The sequence below is a fragment of the Alexandromys fortis genome, unplaced genomic scaffold, assembly GCF_014885135.2.
Source record: "Alexandromys fortis isolate MF-2015 unplaced genomic scaffold, M_Fortis_MF-2015_v1.1 scaffold_206, whole genome shotgun sequence".
Classification (NCBI taxonomy): Eukaryota; Metazoa; Chordata; class Mammalia; order Rodentia; family Cricetidae; genus Alexandromys; species Alexandromys fortis.
In genome coordinates, this window is record NW_026068097.1 from 544266 (window position 1) to 569320 (window position 25055).

A 25055-nucleotide genomic window follows, 5' to 3' on the forward strand; every position below is an offset into this window, starting at 1 on the left:
GAAGTAGGGTTTTATTTTTGAGGGTAGGGTTTGTGACAATGTTAGATGTTCCTTCTCAGAAATATCAAGCTGGGTATAGTTCAGAGTACATCTGCATTGCACTTTCTGACCTAAGGAAGCACTGGTTCATGTGCTGTTCATGACACTTTTTTTCCTACTTTATTTCACTCAGATGCAGTGACTGAAGTGAAGACAGATATCTATGTGACCAGTTTTGGCCCTGTGTCAGACACTGACATGGTAAGTATATTTCCTGAAATAGGAAAAGAAAAAAAAATAGTTCAACAAGTGAAAATAGTCATTTTACATAGTAGAGCGCTGATTTGTGTTCTAAGGAGATATCTTTTCTCATGAAATCCTTACTATCATATTTTTGGACACGTTTACCTTTCCCGTACCCCCTTCACCTGTTTCCATAAACTGTGCATAGCCACATCTGTCTCTTCTACTTCACATCTTGAAAATTTGGCTTAGTTCTGTATCTGCAGTTATCTGCCCCTGCACACTTTTCTTGCGCTTTACCTATTTGTTCATTTGAAGAGAACAGTATAGTAATTACTACTGTTGCTCAAATAGCCAGTAATGCTATCCTGGAAGGTTGTTCCTTGTGATTGGTCTCCATTAACTGAGGTCATGGATGGACCAAATATTTCAGAGCTTGTATCTAAATCACTTTTAAATGCTGGTCCTTTTATAGATGTGGGAAGGTGGGGGAGATACAAGTATTAGCAATAGGGCAGAGGCAGCAAAACAGTGGTACTGACAAGCTACCTGCAAACATTCCCTCTCCTCCTCTAATGAATGTCTAAATACCATTATTTTTTCATATAGAGAAAAAAGAAGCCATTGTTTTATACTGAGAATAAATTTTTGAGTTGATTTTTGAGACTCCATACTTTTTTATATCTCTGCCTGGACCAGAACTCATCGTGTAGATCAGGCTGACCTTGAACTCATGATAATTCTCAATTTTCTGCTTCATGAATGTTGAATGATAGTTAAGCACTACTACAACAGACAAGGAATAAAAATCTTAATATTTCATAAAATATGTTTAAATCAATGTTCTTTATGCACTATTTTGATATCTTTTGTTTTGCTTCTGTGGGGGGGGGGGGAACCAGCCTCCAGCAACAGAGGGTTCAAAGAGAAATCCACAGAGTTTTTATCTGAGGGTATAAGGTAAAAGACACTCACATACTCTCTTGATGACTTTCCTTTTAATTCTTCTTCTGTGTTCTATATTACTTATTTTCCTGGTGATTTCCTTCTCTCATTCTTGATTTTTTTTCCTTCCAACTCTATCTTTATTCTTTCCCTTAGAGCTTATATATCACAGCAAATCTTTCAGGTAATAGAAAAATTACAATGTGGTTACATCTATTTTTCAAGTCAATGATTATAATAAATCCAGGTAAAACATGTTTTTCATCTTCCTTACATGATTAAAACAAAGTGATCTCAAGGACACACATTTACATCTAAGCAACTTGTTATAGATTAACAGAATGTGAGCAAGCAGGGTATTTTTCTCAGTCATTTCTTTTGCTGGCAGGCTGCATACTGCATTTACAAAGAAAGAATCAATCACTTTATTATTTATCTTGAAAGGGAATCTTAAAGGATTCTCAAGCCTAGACGTTTATACATGAAAAACAATCAGCTCTACTTTAAATCTTTAGGGTGCATACCCACTCATCAATAGGGCAGAAATAGGTACAAGGAATTAATCATCATTTTTGATCACTGACCAGTACTAGCAAGGAAAGTATGTCATCTACTAAAAATTGGGCTGCTTTATATTTTTGGCCCTATGTGTCTTGTGAACTTTCAATTGTTTTCAAGGGTTTTTCATATTAAAGCTATTATCAAAACATCTAATTTAAGTTGAAGTTATTTTAAGGCTCCATTTCATCTATGATGCCATCCAAAACCTGTGAACACATCCCCCATTCAATTGTGGATCCTTAATAGGAACTCATGTGTTCTAGCTGTGTGACACTTCCTTGTTTTATTTTTTATCCTCTGCAGCCTCTGCTTTATCAGAGACAGGGGCAACATTTTATCCTACCTTTACCTATGTTAATTTCCCCACTAAACTAACCTCTTTCATAATCCCTTACTATATTTGTTAAAAAACTTCAATCATCAAAATCTTATTTAAACTAACACTATTATTGTACAAAATCATTACTTCAGTTAAATAGTACAGCTTAGGAGGAAATCATCTTCATAATAATCCACAGGTAAAACTTCCCAGGAGAATGGGCTATTTCTATGACATAAACACACTGTATTACAGACAGTGGGTCTCCCCACACCCTTTCATACTACGCCAGATACCAGAGAAAGATGGCAGCAGCAAACATGGAAAGGAACAGGAAAAGCAAAAGACATTCTGAAGTCTGTGGTCTTGGAACCTTGCCTATCCCCAGTCAACTGCTATCTGCTGCTCCTCTGATATGACCATTGACATTTATGTATGTCTGTTCTTAGTTGGTCATGGCCAGCTTTTTATGTGGGTGTTACATAAAACACCAAACACTCACTACTAAACTTTCTATCTCTCAGCTTCAAGAAAAATTAACATTAAAATGAAAATATAACACATTCTTTTCTCTTAGCACACCACACAGACACACACACACCACATTTTTTCAGTGCCACTCACTCATCATCACCTGTAAATACATTCAGAAAAATGTACACATAACACCAAACACACATAGATGCACATAGCTGAAGCTCTGTCTTTAAAATAGTCTAATACGTGACACATGCAAACAAGTACTCGAACCCAGAGATACCAATGAAGCATACACATAGTCTCTTCACCTGGCTTCCCCACCAGTGTGTATGCAGGGGCTATGGAGACATCTCTGAGAATCTAGATGTTGTCTCTTTCTCTTTTCAAAGTTTGATTATTTCACTTGTTTGTTTATATTTCTTCCATGGAGTTAAGTTAAAGCAATAGAATGTGTGAATCTTTCCTGGTCAGGAGGAAACACTGGGTCAAATGCATTTCATGTTCTTTGAGCAGTACTCCCATTCCTTCTTTAGACTGTAGTTCATTTGAGTGAGAAACACATTGCTCTTGCTTTTAAAAGGTTTCCTCTCAGTGTTCCTGGGAGTGTGCAACAGCTGATCCCACACAGTCAGACTTTGGTGATGAGTTGCAACAAAAGCACGCCTGACAATAGAGTACATGAAAGTCATGAAATTTAATTTGGAGTACAATAAATGAGTTGGAAAGTGGATATAATAGGGATTTTATAGACATCATGATTGAACAGGTCATGATAACTCTGCAATAAATGGAGTGAAATAATGCACATCCCTTCAATAATAATAATATCAACACTATGAGTCAACAAGAGACCTTGTCACATTTGAGTGAAATGAGACCCCGTGCCTTTCCGGAACTCTCTACTTTTAGGAGTTTTTAGGCCATTTTCTTGATTAGATATAAAGAAAGGTGGTAGAGAAGTGGCAGTAACAGACAGGATGGTTAAAAAAAGATTTAGTGAAAATGTACTTTCCGACTGAGATGTCCATCCCTTAATAATGAAAGCTATATCTTTGCAAATGGAAAAATTCCCTATGCTATTGCAAGATCTTTTGCTTAAAGTTGCTGTTGTTGGTGGTTTGTGTAATGTTTTCTTTCTTAATTTTTATACATTTTAATAAAATATAGTTTCATCACCGTTCCCTTTTCTCTCCTTCCCTCACCCCTCCCAATCCCTTCCAACGCCTTCATGCACTCCCCCTAAATTGGTAGCCTCTCATTCCCCAATTATTATTGTTAACATCATTTGAATTGCAATGTATATCATGGAGGTTGAGGGATTGTTAAGTAGGAAAGTTTAGATGTCAGTTCTACGTATTAGCCTATCCTGAATAATACTTTCACTGCTGAAACGTAGCAAGTGCCAGCTGTAAATCTTCAACTGAGAAACTTCCTAGGAAGTACAATAGGCAGCCAAGTAATGATGCAAGTAAAATAATACAGTATTACGCAATCACAAGTATTATTTTACAGTCATAGAACTTATCACCTATCTTAAAGGGAAAAAGAAAAAGTACCAAAAATGACTGAAAATCCATAATGAACATTATAGTCATAACTCTTGATAATATATTCAGGTAACATATTCTGTTGTGACAAATATTAAGGAAATTATGCAAAGTTATCAACAAATTTAAATATCACACAGAAAAAAGCATCCATTATAAAAGAAATAATAGTTCAGGGAAGGGTGACTTTACTGTTATTGGTAAACTTGAAATCTGTTCCTTTCTAGTATTAGAAAAAGATTATGTCCACTTGAGATCCTTCTTTACTACAGACCTGGGTACACAGGGGATTGGCCTATTTTGAATGCCTTTTAGGACGTCAATTTCCTGTCATCTCATTGTCTAGTAGTATTTCCAGATGCAATCACAAAATGGGTCTCTATTCCTGAGTTTCTTCATAGGAGTTTATGATCAGCTATCTACTGGGATTTGTGGAACATGGTTTATCCAGGCCACATGCAAATGCTTGGAAGAACATTTTAAGAGCCATGTACCACTGAAATAGTGCTATGGATTAGCTTTTCTACATGGAAAATGACAGAGAGAAAGGAAAGGGAGAAGGTGCTCAAAATTGGAAAAATGACAAGATCTTTACTAATTTATGTCATATATGTTGAACCCCATATTCTACTAAATAAGCACGAACCTTGGAAAATTTTTCTGGTGCTTGCTTTGATGTGGCGTGGTTGGAGAGTTGAAACCCCATGTAGAAAAGTATTAAGTGTCTTTCCCAGGAGGCAAACTTAGGCTTATTCCCTAGAAGATTTGATTGAAATGCCTCCCAAAACAACAGAATTCATTTGGCAATCTAGAGGCAATCGTCCTCAGAGAATATGCAAGGGCTTGGTGAGGAAGTAATTGATTGTATTTCTAGATTGTTTTTGGCCAAAGGTTGTGGGATACTAAAGAAGCAAACAGTTACTATCTGATTTTTCTCCAGAGTCAAAACTTCTGGAGAATAGATTTATGTAGCCTAACTTTAAAATTATTAAGTGGATTAATAGGAATATTCTTAAAATACATCATATTTTTGAAAATAGCCATCATAGATACAGGTTAAAAGTCCTCTGTATCAAATACTGAAAGATATTCGTTTTGATACATTTAATTCTAATTAAGGTAACTACTATCAATTATTACATAAGAGCCACTTTTAAACCAGTCATCCATTCTCTTTTTTGTGTGTGTATACTTAGGCTGCTCTTATTTTTAAATAGTAAAAATAGTGATATAGTAAAATTGTTCAAACTTCTAGTGAGCATGTTTGAGTTCATGTAGGGTATGTGCTTATAGATAAGCTCTGAGATTCATATGACATATGTATGTTTTACAGTTTTCAGATGAGATTAAATACTTTTGTGATATGCCAATTTACAGTCCCATTATCTGTGTACAGTGGCTCCATTTCTATAAACTTCTATTATTGTTTCAAATTCTCACACTTTATATTCGATACTTTTATGGGTAGGAAATAATACCTAATTGATTATATTCACCATTTTCTAATTCACATAGAGGTTAAGAATGTTTTCAATGATCTTGACCCCCCCCCACTCATATAATCCCTCTACCTTCTCTTCAACCAGACTCCTGGAGATCGGTCTAGTGCTTGGCTGTAGATATCTCTATCTGCTTCCATCTAGTACTGGATGAAGGTTCTATGCTGACATTTAGGGTGGTCACCAATCTGATTACAGGGGAAGACCAGTTCATGGACCCTCTAGGAGTCTTAGCTGGGGTCATCCTTGTGAGGTCCTGGGAGTTTCCCTGGTACCAGGTTACTCCCTAACCCCATAATGACCTCCTCTGTCAAGAAATCTCTCCTCCTCCTCCTCCTCCTCCTCCTCCTCCTCCTCCTCCTCCTCCTCCTCCTCCTCCTCCTCCTTCTTCTTTTTCTTCTTCTTCTTCTTTTCCCCATCCCTTCTTCTCTACATCCCCCCCTCCCAGTTTACCCAGGACATATCATCTATTTCCTCTTCCCAGGACCCTCTTAAGGTACTCCTTGTAACCTACCTTCTCTAGGGCTGTGGACTGTAGCCTGCTTATCCTTTGCTTTATGTCTAATATCCACCCACCCCGAAGCTCCCAATTTTTGCCTGGCAATCTTGTCTACTTCCAATATCCAGGAGGATAACTATATGTTTTTCTTTGGTTTAACTTCTTATTTAGCTTCTCTAGGATCACGAATTATAGGCTCAATGTCCTTTATTTATGGCTAGAATCCACTTATGAGTGAGTACATACCATATTCATCTTTTTGGGTCTGGGTTACCTCACTCAGGATAGTGTTTTCTATTTCCATACAAAATTCAAGATGTCATTGTTTTTTACTGCTGAGTAGTACTCTAATATCCAATTATCAGTGAGTACATACTGTCTTTCTGGGTCTGGGTTACTTCACTCAGGATGATTTTTGTCTAGTTCTAACCATTTGCCTACATATTTCATGATGTCATGATTGTTTGAGCTTGTGGGAGCTCATAGACTCTGCATGGACAGCCAAATCATTCCGGTCCTGTTTGGTGTCTTATGAACTTTGCCCTAATCTCTTCTGTTTCATTCTTTCTTCTCTTATTTTCATACAATTGAAACACTTTAAATGTATTCATTTGTTTTCCTTTTTTTTTGTATTTTATATCCTTTCATTTACGTTCATGAGTGATTACCTTAAATGTTACCATATATATTTGACAATCTCCTTTCTATTCCCAAATTTTCTAAGAATGTGTTAATTCACATGTTTTACTTTCTCCTTTCGTATAACTTGTTCTAATTAGTTTTTCTAACTTATTCTTCTAGTCTTTATTAGCCACTTTTATGCATATGCCAGTACTTGTGCTTGCCGTTCATTTCCTTTTACATATTCATAAGACTTTCATCCTCAAGTACAGGAAGATATTCTTTTATAAGTCCTTTTGAGAGGGCCTACTTAATTATTTACTTATATTTGTGTATAGAGAATATACTTCATATTAGGTAGAGTTTAGATACTGAACAGAAAAAGTCTCTACTATAATGGAATTTCCAGCTTCTTGGAGTAAAAGAAATAGTAAACAAAGACATATTTTGTCAGTGCTGTGGAAAAAAAAACTAAGAGTCAGGAGAAGAAGGATTCCTATTTGTTGATGGTAAGATGATCAAAGAATTTCTTTTTGCTGTACAGTCAAATGAGACTAAAGGCTGTGAGGAAGTCAGCCATAAGAAAACCCAGAGTTAGAATGTTCCTTGAGTACTAAATACTCTGCCTTACTTTACTTATGTAAAATTAGCTTTATTCTGATCTAGCTCTATCAGCTATAAAATTCTGGAGAAATGGTTATTTCTTTTTCCCTTTGGCATTTCCAAGATAAATTTTCATTGTCGTTTTTTACTTGACTTGTTACCTTTAAGATGTCTGATGTCAATCAAATTGATAACTCTTTGTTTATCTCCTTTTTGGTATTCTTTGAGTCTGCTTTGCTCTCTATTTTAATTTATTGACTTTGCATCTCATTATGGTTCTTGAACCTAAGGATGCCTCTTTTTCAGCAGTTCTGGGAAAGTTCACCCATTAGTATATTGAAAATTGTTCCTCCCTCATTTTCTCTATTCTCTTATGTTTAGAATTTTCAAGAACCTATCCTGAACCCTTCTCCTTTATTCATGTTAAAATAGTAGGAAAACTTTGTCCTCATGTTTTCCACTGTTTATCTGTCTGAAATGCAAACTCAACAGTTTTTCCTCATGTAGATTAATCTCTCTTCAGTAATATCAATTCTACTTTGCTTAAATTTTTCCTGATAACTCATTTTCTTCTACAGTGTATCACTTAAAATAGGTCCTTTTTAAACCTAATTTTATTTCTCTCTCTTCTGAACATTATATTGTATGAAATCTGTGGAGTGAGTCTAATTTGGTTTTATGCTATATTAGATAACTGACCATTTCCTTAGGTGTTTTGTTGGGGATTACAATATTCTTTTCACCATTTACAGTGTTGTCCTTCCAGAGTGTTTTTGTGACATCTCCTCCTTTGGCATCTGAGACCAATTTTTATGTTAATTACTCAATTTGAAAGTTTTAGATTAAGCAGATAATGTATATTCATTTGAACATAAATCCAAGATTAGATAAGGCTTAATATCAATAGAAATATATTTCCTTTTCTTCTACCCACTTCCTTTTAGAACTTTTGTGCTATGATCTTATTCTGCCTTACAAATCTTATCTAATTCACCCCTTTTGCTGAGGTTGGAGCTTTTCAAGATTGTGGCTTTATGTGGGAGTCTAGTTCTAGTTTATAGGCTGGCAGAGGTCCAGTTTATACCCGTTGTCCTAATTCTTTATAAAGCTTTTGGTCTCTCTCAAAAATATCCCAGTTCAGGCAACAAATTGTAGGATCTTCCCATTTGTAGGCAGGGATGTGAATGGGATCCTGGAGGAAGAAAAGAACCAGACTGTTTAATTGACAGAAAAGATCTCAAACATGAAGGAAACAGGCAACAATGTATGTCAGGGAAGATTTATTCAAAGTATGATCAGAAGTAGTTAGTGGATTGGATTTTCATATACTTCTAGCTGCTATTTCATTTTTTTTAACCTGGCTAGTGGAAAGATATCTCTGTGCCTTTTGTCCTTGTTTTAAAGTTTAATTTTGCTCAAAATAATATCAAAAATCAAATTCAAAAGTATTTGGCAAAACTACATGTAGCATTCTAGCTGTCAGTCACTATTCAAATATAACTAATTTAATAATTTTAAAAAGCATACCTTTAAAGTTTGACTAAAATTTAATAAAAAGAACATAAAGTCTGTAAGACATATTTTAAAAGTCAAAATGATTTTTGTGCATTCAAATAGCCTTTCAATGCTTAAATTTATTGAAACCTTTAGTTCTTATATATTATGGATATATGTAAAGTATTCATATTGACATTCTCATTGTATTTGACTAATTTTTCCTTTTTTGACCCTAGTGATTTTTCTTTCAAAAATATTTCAATTTTGTAGAAATTTTTTTTACAAAATAAAATATAATAAGATGTTATAGGAGGGCCCACTTATTCATCCCGACCACCCAGCACTGAAATAACCACACAGAAACTATATTATTTAAATCACTGCTTGGCCATTAGGTCTAACTTCCTATTGGCTAACTCTTGCATCTTAATTTAACCCATTTCTATTAATCTGTATATCACCACGAGGTTGTGACGTTTCAACAAAATTTCAGCATGTTTTTCTCTGGCAGCAGATCCATGGCATCTCTCTGACTCTGCTTTCTTCCTCCCAGCATGTCATTTAGTTTTCCCCACCTAGCTCTGTTCCCCTACAGCTCTGCTATAGGCCCAAAGCAGTTCCTTTATTAGCCAATGAAATCAACACTTAGACAGAAGGACCTCCTACACCCATAAGATACAACAAAAATTATTACATTGAAGTTGGACAAGCCAAAACAAAAGGAAAAGCACCCCAAATATAGGTCCTGTGATTGCCACCTCAATCTCTGTGAGTTCATATGAGCTTTTGTCACGTTGATTTAGAGGGCCTTGTTCTCTTGGTGACCTACATCTCCCCTGGCTCTTACAGTCTTTATATCTCCCTTCTGTTGAGTTCCATGAGCTCTGAAAGAGGGATGTCCTCTTTAATGACTAGTCAAGGATTTGGTTGGAGCTTGTAATCAAAGTAGGGATTTATATTCTCAGTGGGTTTCTTGCTTTAAGAAAGTGACCAGCAGTTGTAGGTCATGTTCTTGGTTTGAACTTTTGTTGTGACACATTAATCTAATAAGATGTTAGAGTTTTGCCAATTAAGTTGAAAGATTTGGTTCATTTAAACAGCAGCCAACTCACAAACATCACCCAGCATGTTTGAGCTGGTGGAAGACTGCTCTAGTTTTTAAAACCTGCTTTTTACTGGAACATAAATTTATGGGTAGTCCAACAGTCTGCCAGTATTTAAAGTAGAAATATACTCATAATTTGGGGCCCATTCCTTCTGTGACACTCTTCCTTCCAGCAGTATTCACACCCAATATTGTAGATTTCCTGCTAACTTGGCCAGTAATGTTGTGTATGCCAAGAGAATTCTAGATTTGGAGATCGTGTATAAGAAATTGAGATGGGGGGAGAGGGGAGAGAGAAAGAAAAGAAAAGAAAGGAAAAGCAAAGCAAACAAGCTGGGGAAATTTCTCACTTAGTAAAGAGTTCACTCCATATGTATGAGGACCTGTTTTAATCCCTTGAACACATGTAAAAAGCTGGGGCTCAGAAAAAAGTTGCATTCAAGTATATGGTTTTATTTTATGGTTATGGTTGTAATGACCTTTAATGTTCATATGAGATCATTCATCAATAAAGACAAAGAATGTTGTTTTTTACTAGAGCTATAATAGCACAAAGAAGAAAAGTATTGTGCTCAGCCTGTATTGTACATAGGCCAGTGTTGGCAATGGCTTTTCTAGTAAAATGTTAGATATATGATTAGATATATGGATCATTATTAATTTTATATCTATTGGTTAGCATGGCAATAATTTTTAGTTATTATCATTTGTCATACTCACTAGTAACTACTTCTAGTAGACTCCTCTTTATCACAGAAAATATTTTGATTAATATTTGCCAGTGGCATTGTTGATCCCCATCAGAATCCTACTGAAACATTACTTCTCTCTTGCTTTTTCTGTTCTAGGAATATACTATTGATGTATTTTTTAGACAGACATGGCATGATGAAAGACTGAAATTTGATGGACCCATGAAGATCCTCCCGCTGAACAATCTTCTGGCTAGTAAGATATGGACTCCTGACACCTTCTTCCACAATGGCAAGAAATCAGTGGCTCACAATATGACCACACCCAACAAGCTGCTCAGACTGGTAGACAATGGTACCCTCCTCTATACAATGAGGTAAGAGAGTGGTAACCTCCACTCAGAATATTTTGGACCTAGGACTTTTATTGAAAGTAGAAAGTTTTAGGTTATACACTGAAAATTCCTTTGGTTTATCAACAGACACAAGGATCTTATATTTTAATATATACTCAGTAAAATATACACATATATGAATTTAATAGCTTTATATACATAGTATTCTTTCCAGTTTATAGATTGTATAGTATGTATTTTGAAAAGCATATGTGCTATGTATTGTACATACACATTGATGCATAAGGACACTTTTAACACATTTATATGTATACACACAAGCATACATATTCTATATTCCATATAGTTACACATATAAACATTCTGAGACACAAAGAAGTGTAATTTTTAGTATATACATACGTACATCTTCAGAGACTTATATGTATGAACAGAGGCACATATGTGTTCAAGAACACCTAACTGCATAAACTTACAAAATAATTGAAGAATCATAAGCACTATGCTCATTAGAGCATAGTACTTTTAAATGCAGTAGCAAAGCAGCACCGTGATTGAGTTATAAAAAGCAAAAGAGATGTTGATAGATATTCTCTAAAACATTTAAAATAAAAAAATTGTTATGTTTCATTGCCTGGGGTATAGAAGTTTGATATGAGTAAAATTTCCACATAAGTTCATATTACACATATCATTGAAATATAAAATGTATACCTTTATACCTTCATCCCAATGCATAAAAACTGCATAGCTTTATGTTTCATGCTTATCATTATCATTTGAGTGACTGAATGTTATGGTAGGTAGAATAAGAATGGCCCCCATATGCTTATATCGTTGAATACTTAGTCACCAGGGAGTACAACTGTTTGGAAGGATTAGAAGGATTAGGAGGTGTGGCCTTGTTGGAGTAGGTATGACCTTGTTGGAGGAAATGTGTTGCTAGGGATGGGCTTTGGGTTTCAGGTCCATTCTTTGTCTGCTGCCTATGAATCAGCATGTAGCTCTCAACTACTGCTCTAGTGCTATGCATCCTGACATGCTCCCCAGCATGATAATGGGCTAATCTCTAAAAATTTGAGTAAGCCCCCAATTAAATGCTTTCTTTCATAAGAGCTGTCTTGGTCATGGTGTCTCTGCACAGCATAGCAATAGAACAGTGACTAAGACAGATGTCATAGCATTTTGATGTCAAGAAGATTAATTTTGGAAGCATTTGCAATATAATAATATTATTTGCTCCAACAAAGAAACACTTTCTTGGTTCTTGTGCTTTCTGTTTGTATTTTTAATAGCTTCACTGTTATCAGTTTTTAATCCCTGAACCCTGTGCCCATATTAATGATTGTCAATTTTGAGTTATTGTGATAACCTATATCTATCAAGTAAATGTAAACTTTCAATGTAGATTCATCAAACACTCTACACCTGCTACTGCAGTAGTCTAAGTGGGTTCTTGTGGTGGTATTTCATTTGCATTTTAATAAATAAAGATTGCCTGAAGATCAGAGAGTAAAACAACCCCACTGCTCAGCCTTACAGACCAGGTAACACACACCTTTAATTCCAGTAGTCACACTAGTTCATCATAGAAACCGGCAGTGCGTGCCTTTAATCCCAGCCCTAGAGAGGAATGTAAAATGGGAGGAGACAGCTCACAGACACAGTCTCATTCTGAGATTCCTGTAGGCAGGATAGCCATTTTGGGCTGAGGTTGAGATAAGAGCCAGTAGCTGGCTCTTTTACTTTTCTGACCTCCAGGTTGAATCTCAATTTCAGTCTCTTAGTTTTTATTAATTGTGCTACAGGTTCTGCTACCATACAAGCTGGCAACAGACCTTTATAGTTTATATGTGATGCTACTTTGTAGGTATGAAGAGTGCAAAGGTCATGAGACAATTCAGACCTTTCAAAGGAAAGACAGGGAGACCAGGAGATATACAGCAAGGTCAAATTCCCTGGGAATCCCCGAGAAGGAGGTATGCGTAGCTGTGGGAGTGAAGCTGAGAATACAGGAATTAGGCATGCCAGGAAAATGCAATGTCTGCTGAGGAAAATTGCTTGAAGTTACTAGATCCAGACCAAGGAAGTAACCTTATATACTGTAACTGGGAAGTTAGTAAGATTCAAGGCTGCCTGAGTCCTTTCTGTTCCTGAGATTCTAAACATAGAGGTATAGAATTTAACGTACCGAGTTTTGATCTATTCATTTGCCAAATTCCTTCCTTCTCCATTACATTCCTCCTGTTTTGAAATGGCAATGCTTTATGTTTCATTGTACATTGAAAACTTTTTAAAATTATCTTACAGGAGGTCAAAGTTAAGAATTAGGTCTCCTTCAGTGGTGTTCAAACTGAAGGGAAGCAATTGATGTGGTTTAGATGGAAGCGAGATGTATAGTGTTAGGTGGAATTATGATCTTGCCATATCTTTTTTGCAGGCTAGATATGACTTGAGGAGATGTATTTGGGTGTCAAAGTTAACAAGGCATGGACTTGTGATGAATAATCTTGATGGGTATCTTGGTTGAAATTGAGGAGGGACTAGGAGAGCGGTAAAGCACACCTCTGTGTATAGGCTGAGTATTCTCAAAAAGAAAACAAGAATGAACTAAGGCAAATATTGGTTTCACCAGTCCATAAAATGATTGGTATCTAAAAAACCTTGGTACTATAAATGTTGATAGATATGTTAAAAGATTGGATCACTTTTAAAAATATCAGCGGTGCCCTTTACAGTCATTAGCATCAATATCATATGAACATGGTGCTTGCCAGTGTTCTAGTCACTGAACATTTATAACTACCTTAAGGTCTAGAGACTATTATCTCTACCTTAGAGATGAGGAAACTGAGAAACTGGAGAAAAATGGGGATGTATAATGCTTACCCAGTAGTTATAAAGGTCAGGTTCTATTTGCTATAAATGGGGAGTCTAGCACATATTTGTCAGATAGCAGAAAAGAGCAGATAGGTAAACACTGAGGACACTGCAGAAATAACAGTTTGTGGCAGAGAAAAGCACATGGGTTTGCATCAAAAATACAGTTAGATTTTTTTCACTATATGCGACATATATATGCTTAAAAGGAGGTAGGGCAAATAAGAAAGTTGGGATATATGAATGCACATGACGTAAAAGAAGAATTTGGAAATAATTAGAACATCAGAATAGGAATAGATAGAAGAGAGTCACAACTCTAATAAGGGGAGGAAGGAAAAGAGTTTGGTAGTACATTGTATTTAAATCCATCGTGGAAAGGACAGAGTAGACTATATGTGAGCAGAAGACAAGATAATGAAATGAGGTAGAAAGAATGATAAACTGGGTATGTACGTTGTTAAAAGTGTGAATAATAAGAGAACCTAAAAGGAGAAGAGAGTGATGAAAATAGCAAAGGAGAATATGAGCAGTGAAAGAAAAAAGGGGGTTGGGGCCTAGAGAGATGTTTCAGTTGTTAAGATTGCTTTGTGCTCTCAATTCAGTTTCTAGGACTCCTGTCTGGCACCTGCAATTGCCTGTAGCTCCAGAACGTCTGACACCCTCTTCTGGCCTCTACCAGTACTGCACTCAAATGTTCCCCTCTCCCAGTCTCCTCTCTCTTTCACACATACATAAATAAAAATAAATCTTATAAAAAGAAATATTAGATAACTTAGATAATACATATTTGAGTTTTAGAGGAGAGGGAGGCAGAAAAGAAAAGGGAGAATGTAAAAACTGAACTATGAAGCAAGAACATGAGGATGTATCTTGAGAAGTGCCAAAGGTGAAGCAAAGCAAATGATTAGTCACCAGAAAGAAGACAATTGCTATTGAGGTTTCTGTGCTCTGAATCAGATGAGAAAGTAAGGATTTATGAGCTTTGTGTATAGGCAGAATGCCTTTATGCTTATTTTGAAGTATGGTATCCAAACAGAACAGAAGTACAGAAGGTTGATTAAACCATTATTTTCCTAGCACAGCAGAGAGTATACCTTAGATCCCAGAACGTGGGTGGGAAGGTGGGCAGAGGCCCAAAACTCAGATATAAAATCTTGGCTCTTTTTATGGCTCCATAAGTGAGTCATCTAGTGACCTTCACAAGTCACAAGCTGTTTCTTTTCTTCAGATCTTCGTTTAATAACACTAGCTGCTGCCTGCCTTGCAACAACACAGAAAAGAGAAATTGAAAAAGGCCTGCAGATCATCTAGACACTCTCAGAAAGACTCATTCTGTAGCACTCTTATTTATTGTTATTATTATTCTCATTCTGTAGCACTGTTGTTATTACAACCCCATGTGGTGACCTGACATCCTGCCAGGGTTATCTTCTCTGGTAACTAAATCATTCAAGGCATATGTGTGCCCAAGGCAATTAAAACCAGTCTGAACTCTGTAGACAAGTAATGGCATATAATGTTTATTTCCTTTATTTTGGACTCCGTGAGTAAACTTCAGAGGATAGCTCCTTGAAAAAATTGAACCAGGTCTCTCATGAGTATATAACTGGGACAGTTGTGGAACTTTGCCATACCTCATCTCGGAACTTCAGGATGACCAGGAAATGCAGGCTGAGCCCTATTACCCTCAGCAGCACACATACTAAGATTGGAACAACACAGAAAGTTCGCAGAACTAGCTCAACATGATATACACATTTATAAACTATTCTAAACTGCCCAAGATAGAGTAGTGTACCCTTTCTTTATTAATGATATAATAATATTTATTGATATAATAATATGTTATTAATGATGAAACAAAGGATAAATATGTAATGTTAATATTAACTGATAACAATAATATAGTAAGAATCCTGTTGAGCTTCTGAATAGGGTGGAAAATACTCATAAAATTTAACTAGATTTTATTCCATTGAATCATCTGCCTAACAACATATTTATAAGAATCTAGTATGTGTAAGACTCTGAGATGTACCACACTACAGAGATAAGTAAGGAATCACTTACCTCTTAAAGACTTCATAATATTGTATGGGCTGGAAAGATGGCTTTGGTTGCCATCTTTGGAAAGAGCACTGGTTGCCCTTCCAAAGGATGCTGATTCAATTCCTAGCACCCACATGGCAGCTCACAAATGTATGTAGCTCCAGTTGCAGGGCACCCAATAACCTCATACAGACATACAATGCCAGCAAAACATTAATGCACATAAATTCTTTAAAAAGGGCTTTATAGCATTGTAGTTAAGGAGGTATGTACAGTAATACAAAATCCCTTCACAGGGAGATGTACAAAATATCATGGAATCATGTGATAAGAAAAAAATAGAATAATACCCAAGCATCAAAAAGCAAACTAAACAAAAATGTGATGGAAGAATACTGCTTACTGGTTTGATCTTCAAGACTTGGGTAGCCTGAATTCTTTCTTATACATGCTCAGGCCACCTACCTAGGTGTGGCACCAGTCAATGGGCTAGACCCTCTGACATCAATCACTAATTAAGAAAATATATCACAGGCTTGACTACAGACTAATCTGATGGGGCTATTTTTTTCAACTGAGTTCCTTATTCCCAAAAGACTCTAGCATGTGTCAAGACAATATAAAACTACCCAGCATAGTAAGAATCTAGCAGGTACAACAAAATTACCCCCTTGACACATCTACCATAAATCGCATGAGAAACTGCATTTTATTTTGAGATAAGATTTCACTATATCGCACTAGATGGTCTGTAGCTCACTATGTAGACCAAACTGGTCTTTAACTCCAACTGATACACTGCCCTCTGCCCTCTCAGTGCTTAAATTAGACATACATCACTGTAAGAACCTACTTTTAAACTTAGTTCTAAGAGATGGGTAATAGTAAACTATATTCAGGGACAAGGAAAAAAAGTAGTAAACAAAGGGTATAGTAGGTCTATAGACCTGTAATATAAGGGAGTGAGGTAGTGGTAACACACTAAAGGTCAGTATAAGAGGACCAGAGAACAGTTAGGTCTGTCTTGGGGAAAGGCACCTACAAGACATGTTGACAGAACGATCATGGTGATTCATGGAAAAGCATGCAGAGGAAGAAATCAAACAGATTTACACTTTAGATAGAACATTCTGAACACATGAACAAGACAGATTGAAATGAGAGAAAGATGATGAAAAATGTGCTTAATAAGGAAGCTACTGTAGTACTCATCAATAACAGATAATTTCTGAGAATTGCCGAGTACTGAATGTCTACTATGTGCCAGGCACTTATATTATTCTAAATCTTAGCAGTAACTCTTCAATATATATGCCTATAGGCATTTATTATGATATTATGATATATATATGTATATATATATATATATATCATGAAGCCTAAAATATACAAATGAGTTTCCCATGATTGTTTGCCATTATTTGGTATATGTAGACTGAGGCTGCTCTTTTGTTTTCCCACCTCCCAAACCTGAATAATCACACAGAAACTGTATCAATTACAACATGGCTTGACCAGTGACTCAGGTGTATTTCCAGTTAGCTCTGACATCTTGAATTAACCTATTTCTATTAAATTGTGTGTTGCCATGAGGCTGTGGCTTACTGGGTAAATTTCTGGCATCTTCCTCCTTCGGCAACTACGTGGCATCTCCCTGACTCTGCCTACTTTCTCTCTCTACCTCTGTTCAGATTTCCTGTCTGGCTTTGCTCTGCTGAAATAGCTTTATTCATAAACCAATAGTAATAAAATATTCACAGCATACAAGTCTATATAGCTTCAAGCTACTTTTATTCTAGCAAATAAAGTTTTAATGTAGTATGTTCTAAAAGTTTCACTCCCAAGGCTTGATGCCTGGTCAGAGGGTTGTATGAATTTATAACCAAAGAAGACTTCTAGGAAAATGCAAATATTTACAGCTAGGAAGCCTACATGGGACCAACAGTTGTATAGTTTGGTGTATTTGTAGGTTCCCTAGCAGTGGGACCAGAGCTTGTCCCTGATGTATAAGCTAGCTTTTTGGAACCTATTCCAGATGCAGGGATGCCTCCCCCAGCCTTGATGCAGGAGGAGGAGGTTGGTCCTGCCTCATCATGATATGACATGTTTTGTTGACTCCCATGGGAGGCCTGCCCCTTTCTGAATGGAGGAGGAGGAGGAGGAGTGGATGGGGAGATAGATGGGAGGAGGGTAAGGGAACAGAAAGAAAGAAAGGTGAGGGAGGAAATTGTGGTTGGAATATAAAATAAATGAAGAAATTGAGTAAAAAAAACCATAAGTGACAAATGATCCAATTGTTAAAATTCCCATTGAGTGCCAAAGAGAAATGTGCTTTTGGACAATAACAGTAATAGAAAAGGGTAGAGGTTAGGAAAAAAGAAAGGGAATGGAGAAAACAATGTAATTATATTTTAATTTCAAAAATAAAAGATAAATAAACAAAAAAGGGCAGAGGGAATATAGCCAAATTATGTTACTATTTGGAAGGTTTCATTTTTTATGAGATACAGAGTACCTTTGTCCTATAATTATAGGGAAATATTATTGTAAGAGATGTGCTAGACATAGCTACACATTCCTATAATTCCAGCACTTGGGTGTTAGAACTTCAAGGCCAGCTTTGATGATATAGTGAAACTGTTGTTTATTTTATTTTATTTTTTTTAATAATGTGGCTAGAGAGCTGACTCAGAAGCTGAGAGCACTTGCTGCTCTTCCAGAAGGCCTAAATTCAATTTCCAGCAATCACATGCTGCTCAAAACTATCTGTAACTCCAGTCCCATGGGATCCAATACACTCTTCTAGCTTCTTTGGACACAAGACATACATGTGGAACATAACATATTTGCCGGCAAAATACCAATACACATAAAATAAAATTTAAAAATAAAAGGGAAACAAATGTGCGTGGCACGATGAGATCCTTTGTGCTAACACAAACAGCTAACCCCCAAAATGTATGAAAGTTCAAATGTGATCAATGGGATAGAAATGTATTTCTTGTTGTTTTTTTTTTTTTCAAGTTTAAAGCAGATATTCTTCATTGACAGCAGGCTCATTTAGAAGTGATGGGTTCAAGGACCCAAAGCCCACTCATCTTGTGGCTCTACCATATTAAACACATAATTTCTAACAGCAGCGGCTTGTTTGTGTGAAGTGAGTCAGAGAGGAAGGACAGAGATGGGTATGTGGGAGGTGACTGTGAGTTCATTAGGCTTTGAGAGCATAGTCATTTCTAGTAGCTTGCTTTTATGAAATGGGTTATTTGTATATGCTTTACTAGCAAACCAAGCTGGGAAAATAAATACTGCTATGTGCAAAAAGAATTCCAGATTTGTTTTAAAATTAAAACATCTGGTTGTATTCTTGAAGGATCAATTGACAATGGGGATACTAGTTAGTGGAGCATTCATGGTCCTCAGAATGACAAAGTCCCGGACAAAAATAGGGGAAATTCAGAGTAGTAAAGCAAACAAGAATGACAGAGACTTTCTTTAGAACTTAGAGGCCAAGTACAGTTTGAAAAGGAACATTTAAAATGTATATGATATATTTTCCTGGACACTGAATTGATTGCAGTCCTACTAATAAGAATAATAAATACAAACGCTTTACATTTTAGAGAAAAATTCAATATTTAGCTAACAAGAGCAGAAGGCTATAAATTTGTACTTCTTGAGTATTTTCAATGTGCCAGATACTGCATGAGGTGCTTTATACATATTTGTATCAGTCAATCTTCATAACAATTTCCATGGACATTTAGTGCTGAGTCATAGTGCAGCATTATGATTCTGATTAAGGAAATGGATTGTATAGTAAGGTGATTCCTAGGCCGTTCTCTGTTAAACGATATGATGTATAGTGTTATCTGGCTTTCAAAGCCATTGCCAGCAGTAAATGTGATAATGTGTGAGATCTATGTGATACATCCTGGCATGTGGCTGCTCTCTCTAGAGCTTTTAAGAAACTGGAATTTCACTGGACCAAAGTTACAAACCTAAACGAAGAGTATACAGAAACTTAGCTCACAGTTGGAGGAGGTTTTCTTGCTCACACTACGATGCGCCACTTCTTGCAAGACAGTAATGCTTGGGGACCATTTTAAAGTAATGAATATGAACTGGACATGATGGGATGCATTGGGAAGTGCAGGTCTGGAAACCAGGAGAATTTTCACACAGTGAGGGTTTGTAAAACAGAATGTATTGTACAAAATGTCCTTTACGTGTTGTGCTATGCCATAATAGTGTCCTATATTTAGCTGAAAAACAAAGGAAATAGTCACGGTTATCTCCACGTTGAGTCATCAAGAGAAAAGTGATGTTTTGAACCAACTGAGAGATGATATCTGTCATGCTGAGATTATGATTTCTTCTTTCATACTTTAATTGTATGATTGGGTCAGTCTTGCTCATGTACTTGGAATGTGTTAAAGATAGATTGTTTGAATGTTTAAAACTGCTTGATGCCAGGAACTTTCTACCTTAAACTTTAAGGCAATGTTCCTCTCTTCCTAGTTTAGATGCTAATACATCACACTTGAATTTTCATTATATAACCTTAAATAACCAGGAACCAGGGAAGGCATTTGGGTAAGAATTTTAATAGTATAGGATTTAATGTAATCAGGGCAAGCCAGTCTTGCTAGCTTTCTTTCACACAGTTCTTTTGGGATAGCTTTTGCTCCAGTGGATTCTCCCTGCGGTTCCTTATGCTCTGAAGCACATTTAGAGAGTTTAAACAGCAGCAAGAAACATAGAAGAGATCGAGTGTCTCATTTGGGCATCTGGGGAGACTTAGAACAAGGCAAGACAGAATAGCTAGTAGAATTCTTCGGTCAGTCACAAATGATGCTGTGTGCTGAATGCACCTACACATGATTTGCTATGAATTAACCAGTAACCTAGGCATAGGTTATCATAACAAACAGAAATCCTCTTCAGAAGTCAGGCACACAGACACTTAAAACTTAAATGTCAAGGATTGTAATATTTGTACCAAGTGCTCTAGGTTTTCTTAGAACTGGAGAAAATCATAATGTCCATATTATATTAACAAAGCATCTTGGCATAGGTGGTTTCTAAGCACGGATTAGAAGATGTGTTATACATAGAAAAAACAGGCATTCAGCCAAGGAACAAAGATGGATGCAGATTCTTCTGTGAAATCTCTAATATTTGTCAATGAACGGAGAGTGAGGGAAAGTAGGATCGTCAAAAAGTGAGGATGGAGTTATACCTCTGAGGTAATTGTTAGGCTCACTTGTCCCTTCTGAAGGCTACGGTGATAAGGTGATGGTCTTCCTTCCTGTGCACTGAGTCTCCTGTCTCTAGCTTGAGGATTTAATGGTTAGTCTGCAGACAAGTGGAATTCTGGTGACTAATGCACAGCTTGGTTTGGGTGTTTGGGAGTGACTCATCCTGGACAGATAATGGCTATTAGTGATTTACTAGCCTTTCTTTTGTACCATAAATTCCAGATCCCGTCCTTTACTCCATGATTACAGAAATAGTCTGCCTGGCATCTCTTTCTAGATAGTGTTGTCCATCCTTTAGCTTTTAGAAATAACATCCCTCTGAGCACAGAGCACACTGCTCCGCTTCCAAAAGGCCTAGTTGACAGATTGTCTACAGTGGGGTTCACACTGAACTCCAAAGACTCTGTTAACCTATGGACTTTAAACTGGAAACTCTTAAGTTCCCAGCCCTTAGCAGGGCTGTCTCCTGGTCAAACAGCCAGAACACACAAATGCATCCAATATTCTTTAGTCTTTGGAACTCTAGTCATCCCACATTTTACACTTGAATTTTCTCTGGGGTTTCCCCTAGTTTGTGTCTACACTTAGCAAAATTCTAGGAATCATTTAATGTTTTTCCTGTAGCAGCTATAATCTAGTTGATCCATTTGCATTTAAATTACTTCTATAGTTTAAATAAAGAGTATGTAAATTAGGTCATCATACACAGTTTACGATATAAAAATGCTATGGTTAGTTCTAAGGCATATATAATGAATACTATATAATGAATACTACATGTTGTAGTACAAGGGACATACTAAAAGTGGCAAATGGCTTAGGAAGGCAAGAGTTATTATCAAGAGAGAGCCAGAACCTCATTTTCCAGAGGATCCATGTACTTGTGCCAAGGGCAAATGAGCAGTCTTAATTGGCTCAGCTAGAACAAAAATGTTGTTGTGGGTAATTTATAGGCAGCCAAATTTATTGTTCAGTGTTCTGAAGAAGTAGAAATCCAGAGCAAGGTTTCACCAGATTCATTGTCCGGCCTAAGTATCCACTTACAAGATAATGTCTTCTTACTTTGTCCCTATCTAACTGTGGTTACTAAAAACGTTCATTCAGTACTTTTTTTTAATAAAGACTAATTCCCTGAGGGGTAGAGTCCCTATGACCTAATCACCCCTGAAAGGTCCCACCACTCAACATTATCTCCTTGAGAAGTTTAAATATATGAATTTCAAGAGGAAAAGAAGAGACCATAATGAACTCTGAAATTAGATTCTATAACTTTGGGACTTGGCTATTTTCTCACTTTTTTAAAACTTTTGAGTAAATTTCAATCGAAAATCAAATGGTTTATCAATGGTATTCAATCTAGTCCAAGAGACAAGATATATGCATCTACCCTCAAATCCTAACAAAATGCAAAGCACAGTATGATAAATCCAAGGGAAATACATGGTTTTTGCATGAATGGTATAGTAAAAAGAAAAAATCCAGCAAATGCCATAATAAGAATAATATTTTATAGTTGTATTCATTTTGGTAACTGTATTTCCAGGGAGGATGCAATCGGGATACTAAATAAACAAGTTATTAATTCATCTTAGTTCACAAGAAATTGAAAAGAAATAGTTACTTGGTGATGTTAAGTCGAGAGCAGGGACTCTTAGCTCAGTGATATGCCCTAGTATTACTACTAGAATAATAACGAAAATTGCCATATTGTATCTCTTCCTTATTCCCCAACTCTATTCTCCTTTTCACTTTGAGATTCTGATACATATATCTTCTGTCTGATGTGTAAGCTTCCTCAGGCTGTATGAAATGGTTGAAGTGTTTAATATCACTCATATCTTGAGTTTGTAGAAATGCATTAAGCCAGTGGAGTGAATCTTCATCTTTAAATTCAAATTCTCCTGAATCTATGTTTTTTCTTCCTAATAAAATCCAGTCCTAGAGCTTTAACTAGTATATGTAAATATGCTAGTGAAAAGGGGACCTTCTAGCCTTCTAGCTGGCACAACTGGGTTTTAAGTCTGGAGGTCTAATTTTGTAAATTGACAAATACAACTTTTTGCATCTGTGCCATATAAAATCTTGTTTTTAATGTAGGCATACAGTGAGAACTGGTTAAATCAAGATAATTAACAAATGCCTTACCTATTGTGAAAGCACTGATTCTACTTGGCAACTTTCAATTTTGTATTAACTGGTTAATCTTACCAATATGATTTTAATGTTTTATTTACTATTTAAAGTGTGTGTGTGTGTGTGTGTGCAAATGCACATGTGGAGAAGAGTGTACAAGAGAAACAGATGTGCCACAGCTTGCATGTGGAATTCAGAGGACAAACCTATGCATTCCAGTGACTGAACTCAGGTCGCCTGTCTTTTGTTAAAGCCATCCCTCGATTCCTATTGTGATATTAATTTGCATGCCCTTGATTAATGATATGGAACAGCTTCTCTTACACACGTTGGCTTTTTTTTGAGAAATGTGTATTTGGATCAATTGTTCTTTAGTAGATCATATTTTCTTGCTATTGAGTTGGCTTGGTTCATTTTATTCTTGGATATCAATCCATTGTAAGATGTATGTTTCTAGAGACTTTCCTCCATTCTATATGCTATCTCTTTATTGTGATTGTTTCTTTTACTGTTCAGTAGCTTTTTAATTTATTGTAGGCCAATTAATCTGTTTTTGATTTTTACCTATGCTTTTGAAGCCATGTCCAAATATTCACTCTACAGAATAGTGCTTGAAACTTTCCTCAATGTTTTCTTCCAGCAGCCAAGAGTTTTAGGTACTATGCTTAATTAAGGTTTTAATAAGATTTGACTTTATGTTTGTAAGTTGTACGAGTAAGAATCTCACTTAATTTTTCTGTGTATGAATGTACAGTTTTCATAATACCATTTGCTAAGGAGAATGTCATTTATCCTTTGTGTGTTCTTGGCATCTTTGTTGAAAACCAATTGACCGTGAATATATGAATTTATTTCTGTGCTCTCTATTTTGTCCCATTTGTCTATGCATCTATTTTTAAGTGAGTGCCATGCTCTTTTATTAGCAAATGTTTGTGGTATATTCTAAGCCAGGTAGCATAATGCCTCTAGCTCTGCTGTTTGTACTACTCAAGACAATAGTACTAATTGGAATTTTAAGGCTGTTTTCGAAAAAAAAAATATTATTGGTGTTTTGAGAGCACTTTTGCTGAACATAGAGGTCATTTTGAGTAGCATTTTTGCAGTATTAACTATTTTGAGTAGTAATTTTAGCCATATTAATTCTCTCAATGTATGAACTGGGAATATATTTTCAGTTATCTTTAATGTTTTCAATCTCTTTCATTGTTATTCTATAGTTTTAGTGTGTATATTAGTTAGGGTTCTCTAGAGTATCAGAACTTACAAAATGAAGTCTCTGTTCCTGTGTCTGTCTGTCTCTCTCTATATATATTATATATGTATATATATGAATTATTAGAATGACTTACAGGCCGTGGTTCAGCTAATTCAACAGTTGTTGCCTATGTTTGGAAGGACCAAGGATCCTTGTTAAGCCCACAAGGCTGGATGTCTCAGATGGTCCTTAGTATACATTGGAATCCCTAAGAAGTAGGTTCTAATGCTAATGAAGAGATGGAATTGCTAGTGAGGTGTGAGAAAGCAGGCAAAGTGCAAATTTTCATTTTTCAATGTTCCTATATAGGCTTCCAGCAGAAGCCATGGCTCTCAGATTAGAGGTGGGTCTTTCTACCTCCAAAGATTTTTACTAAAGGTGTGCCATCTCAAATATCTGGATTACCTTACTAGACCTGGATGGAGGTGGGTGGTCCTTGGACTTCCCACAGGGCAGGGAAACTTGATTGCTCTTTGGGCTGACGAGGGAGGGGGACTTGATTGGGGGAGGGGGAGGGAAATGGGAGGC

At 36.2% G+C, this 25055-nt stretch overlaps 1 protein-coding gene across 1 annotated transcript in view; it reads left to right on the top strand.

Moving 5' to 3' along the window:
* Nucleotides 1-25055, top strand: part of Gabra3 (gamma-aminobutyric acid type A receptor subunit alpha3) — a 229142-nt gene that overhangs the window by 147287 nt on the left and 56800 nt on the right. Inside the window, exons 4-5 of the mRNA XM_050123660.1 lie at nucleotides 173-240; nucleotides 10747-10967. Coding sequence (XP_049979617.1) covers nucleotides 173-240; nucleotides 10747-10967 — 289 coding nt within the window. The remainder of the gene's footprint in view (nucleotides 1-172; nucleotides 241-10746; nucleotides 10968-25055) is intronic.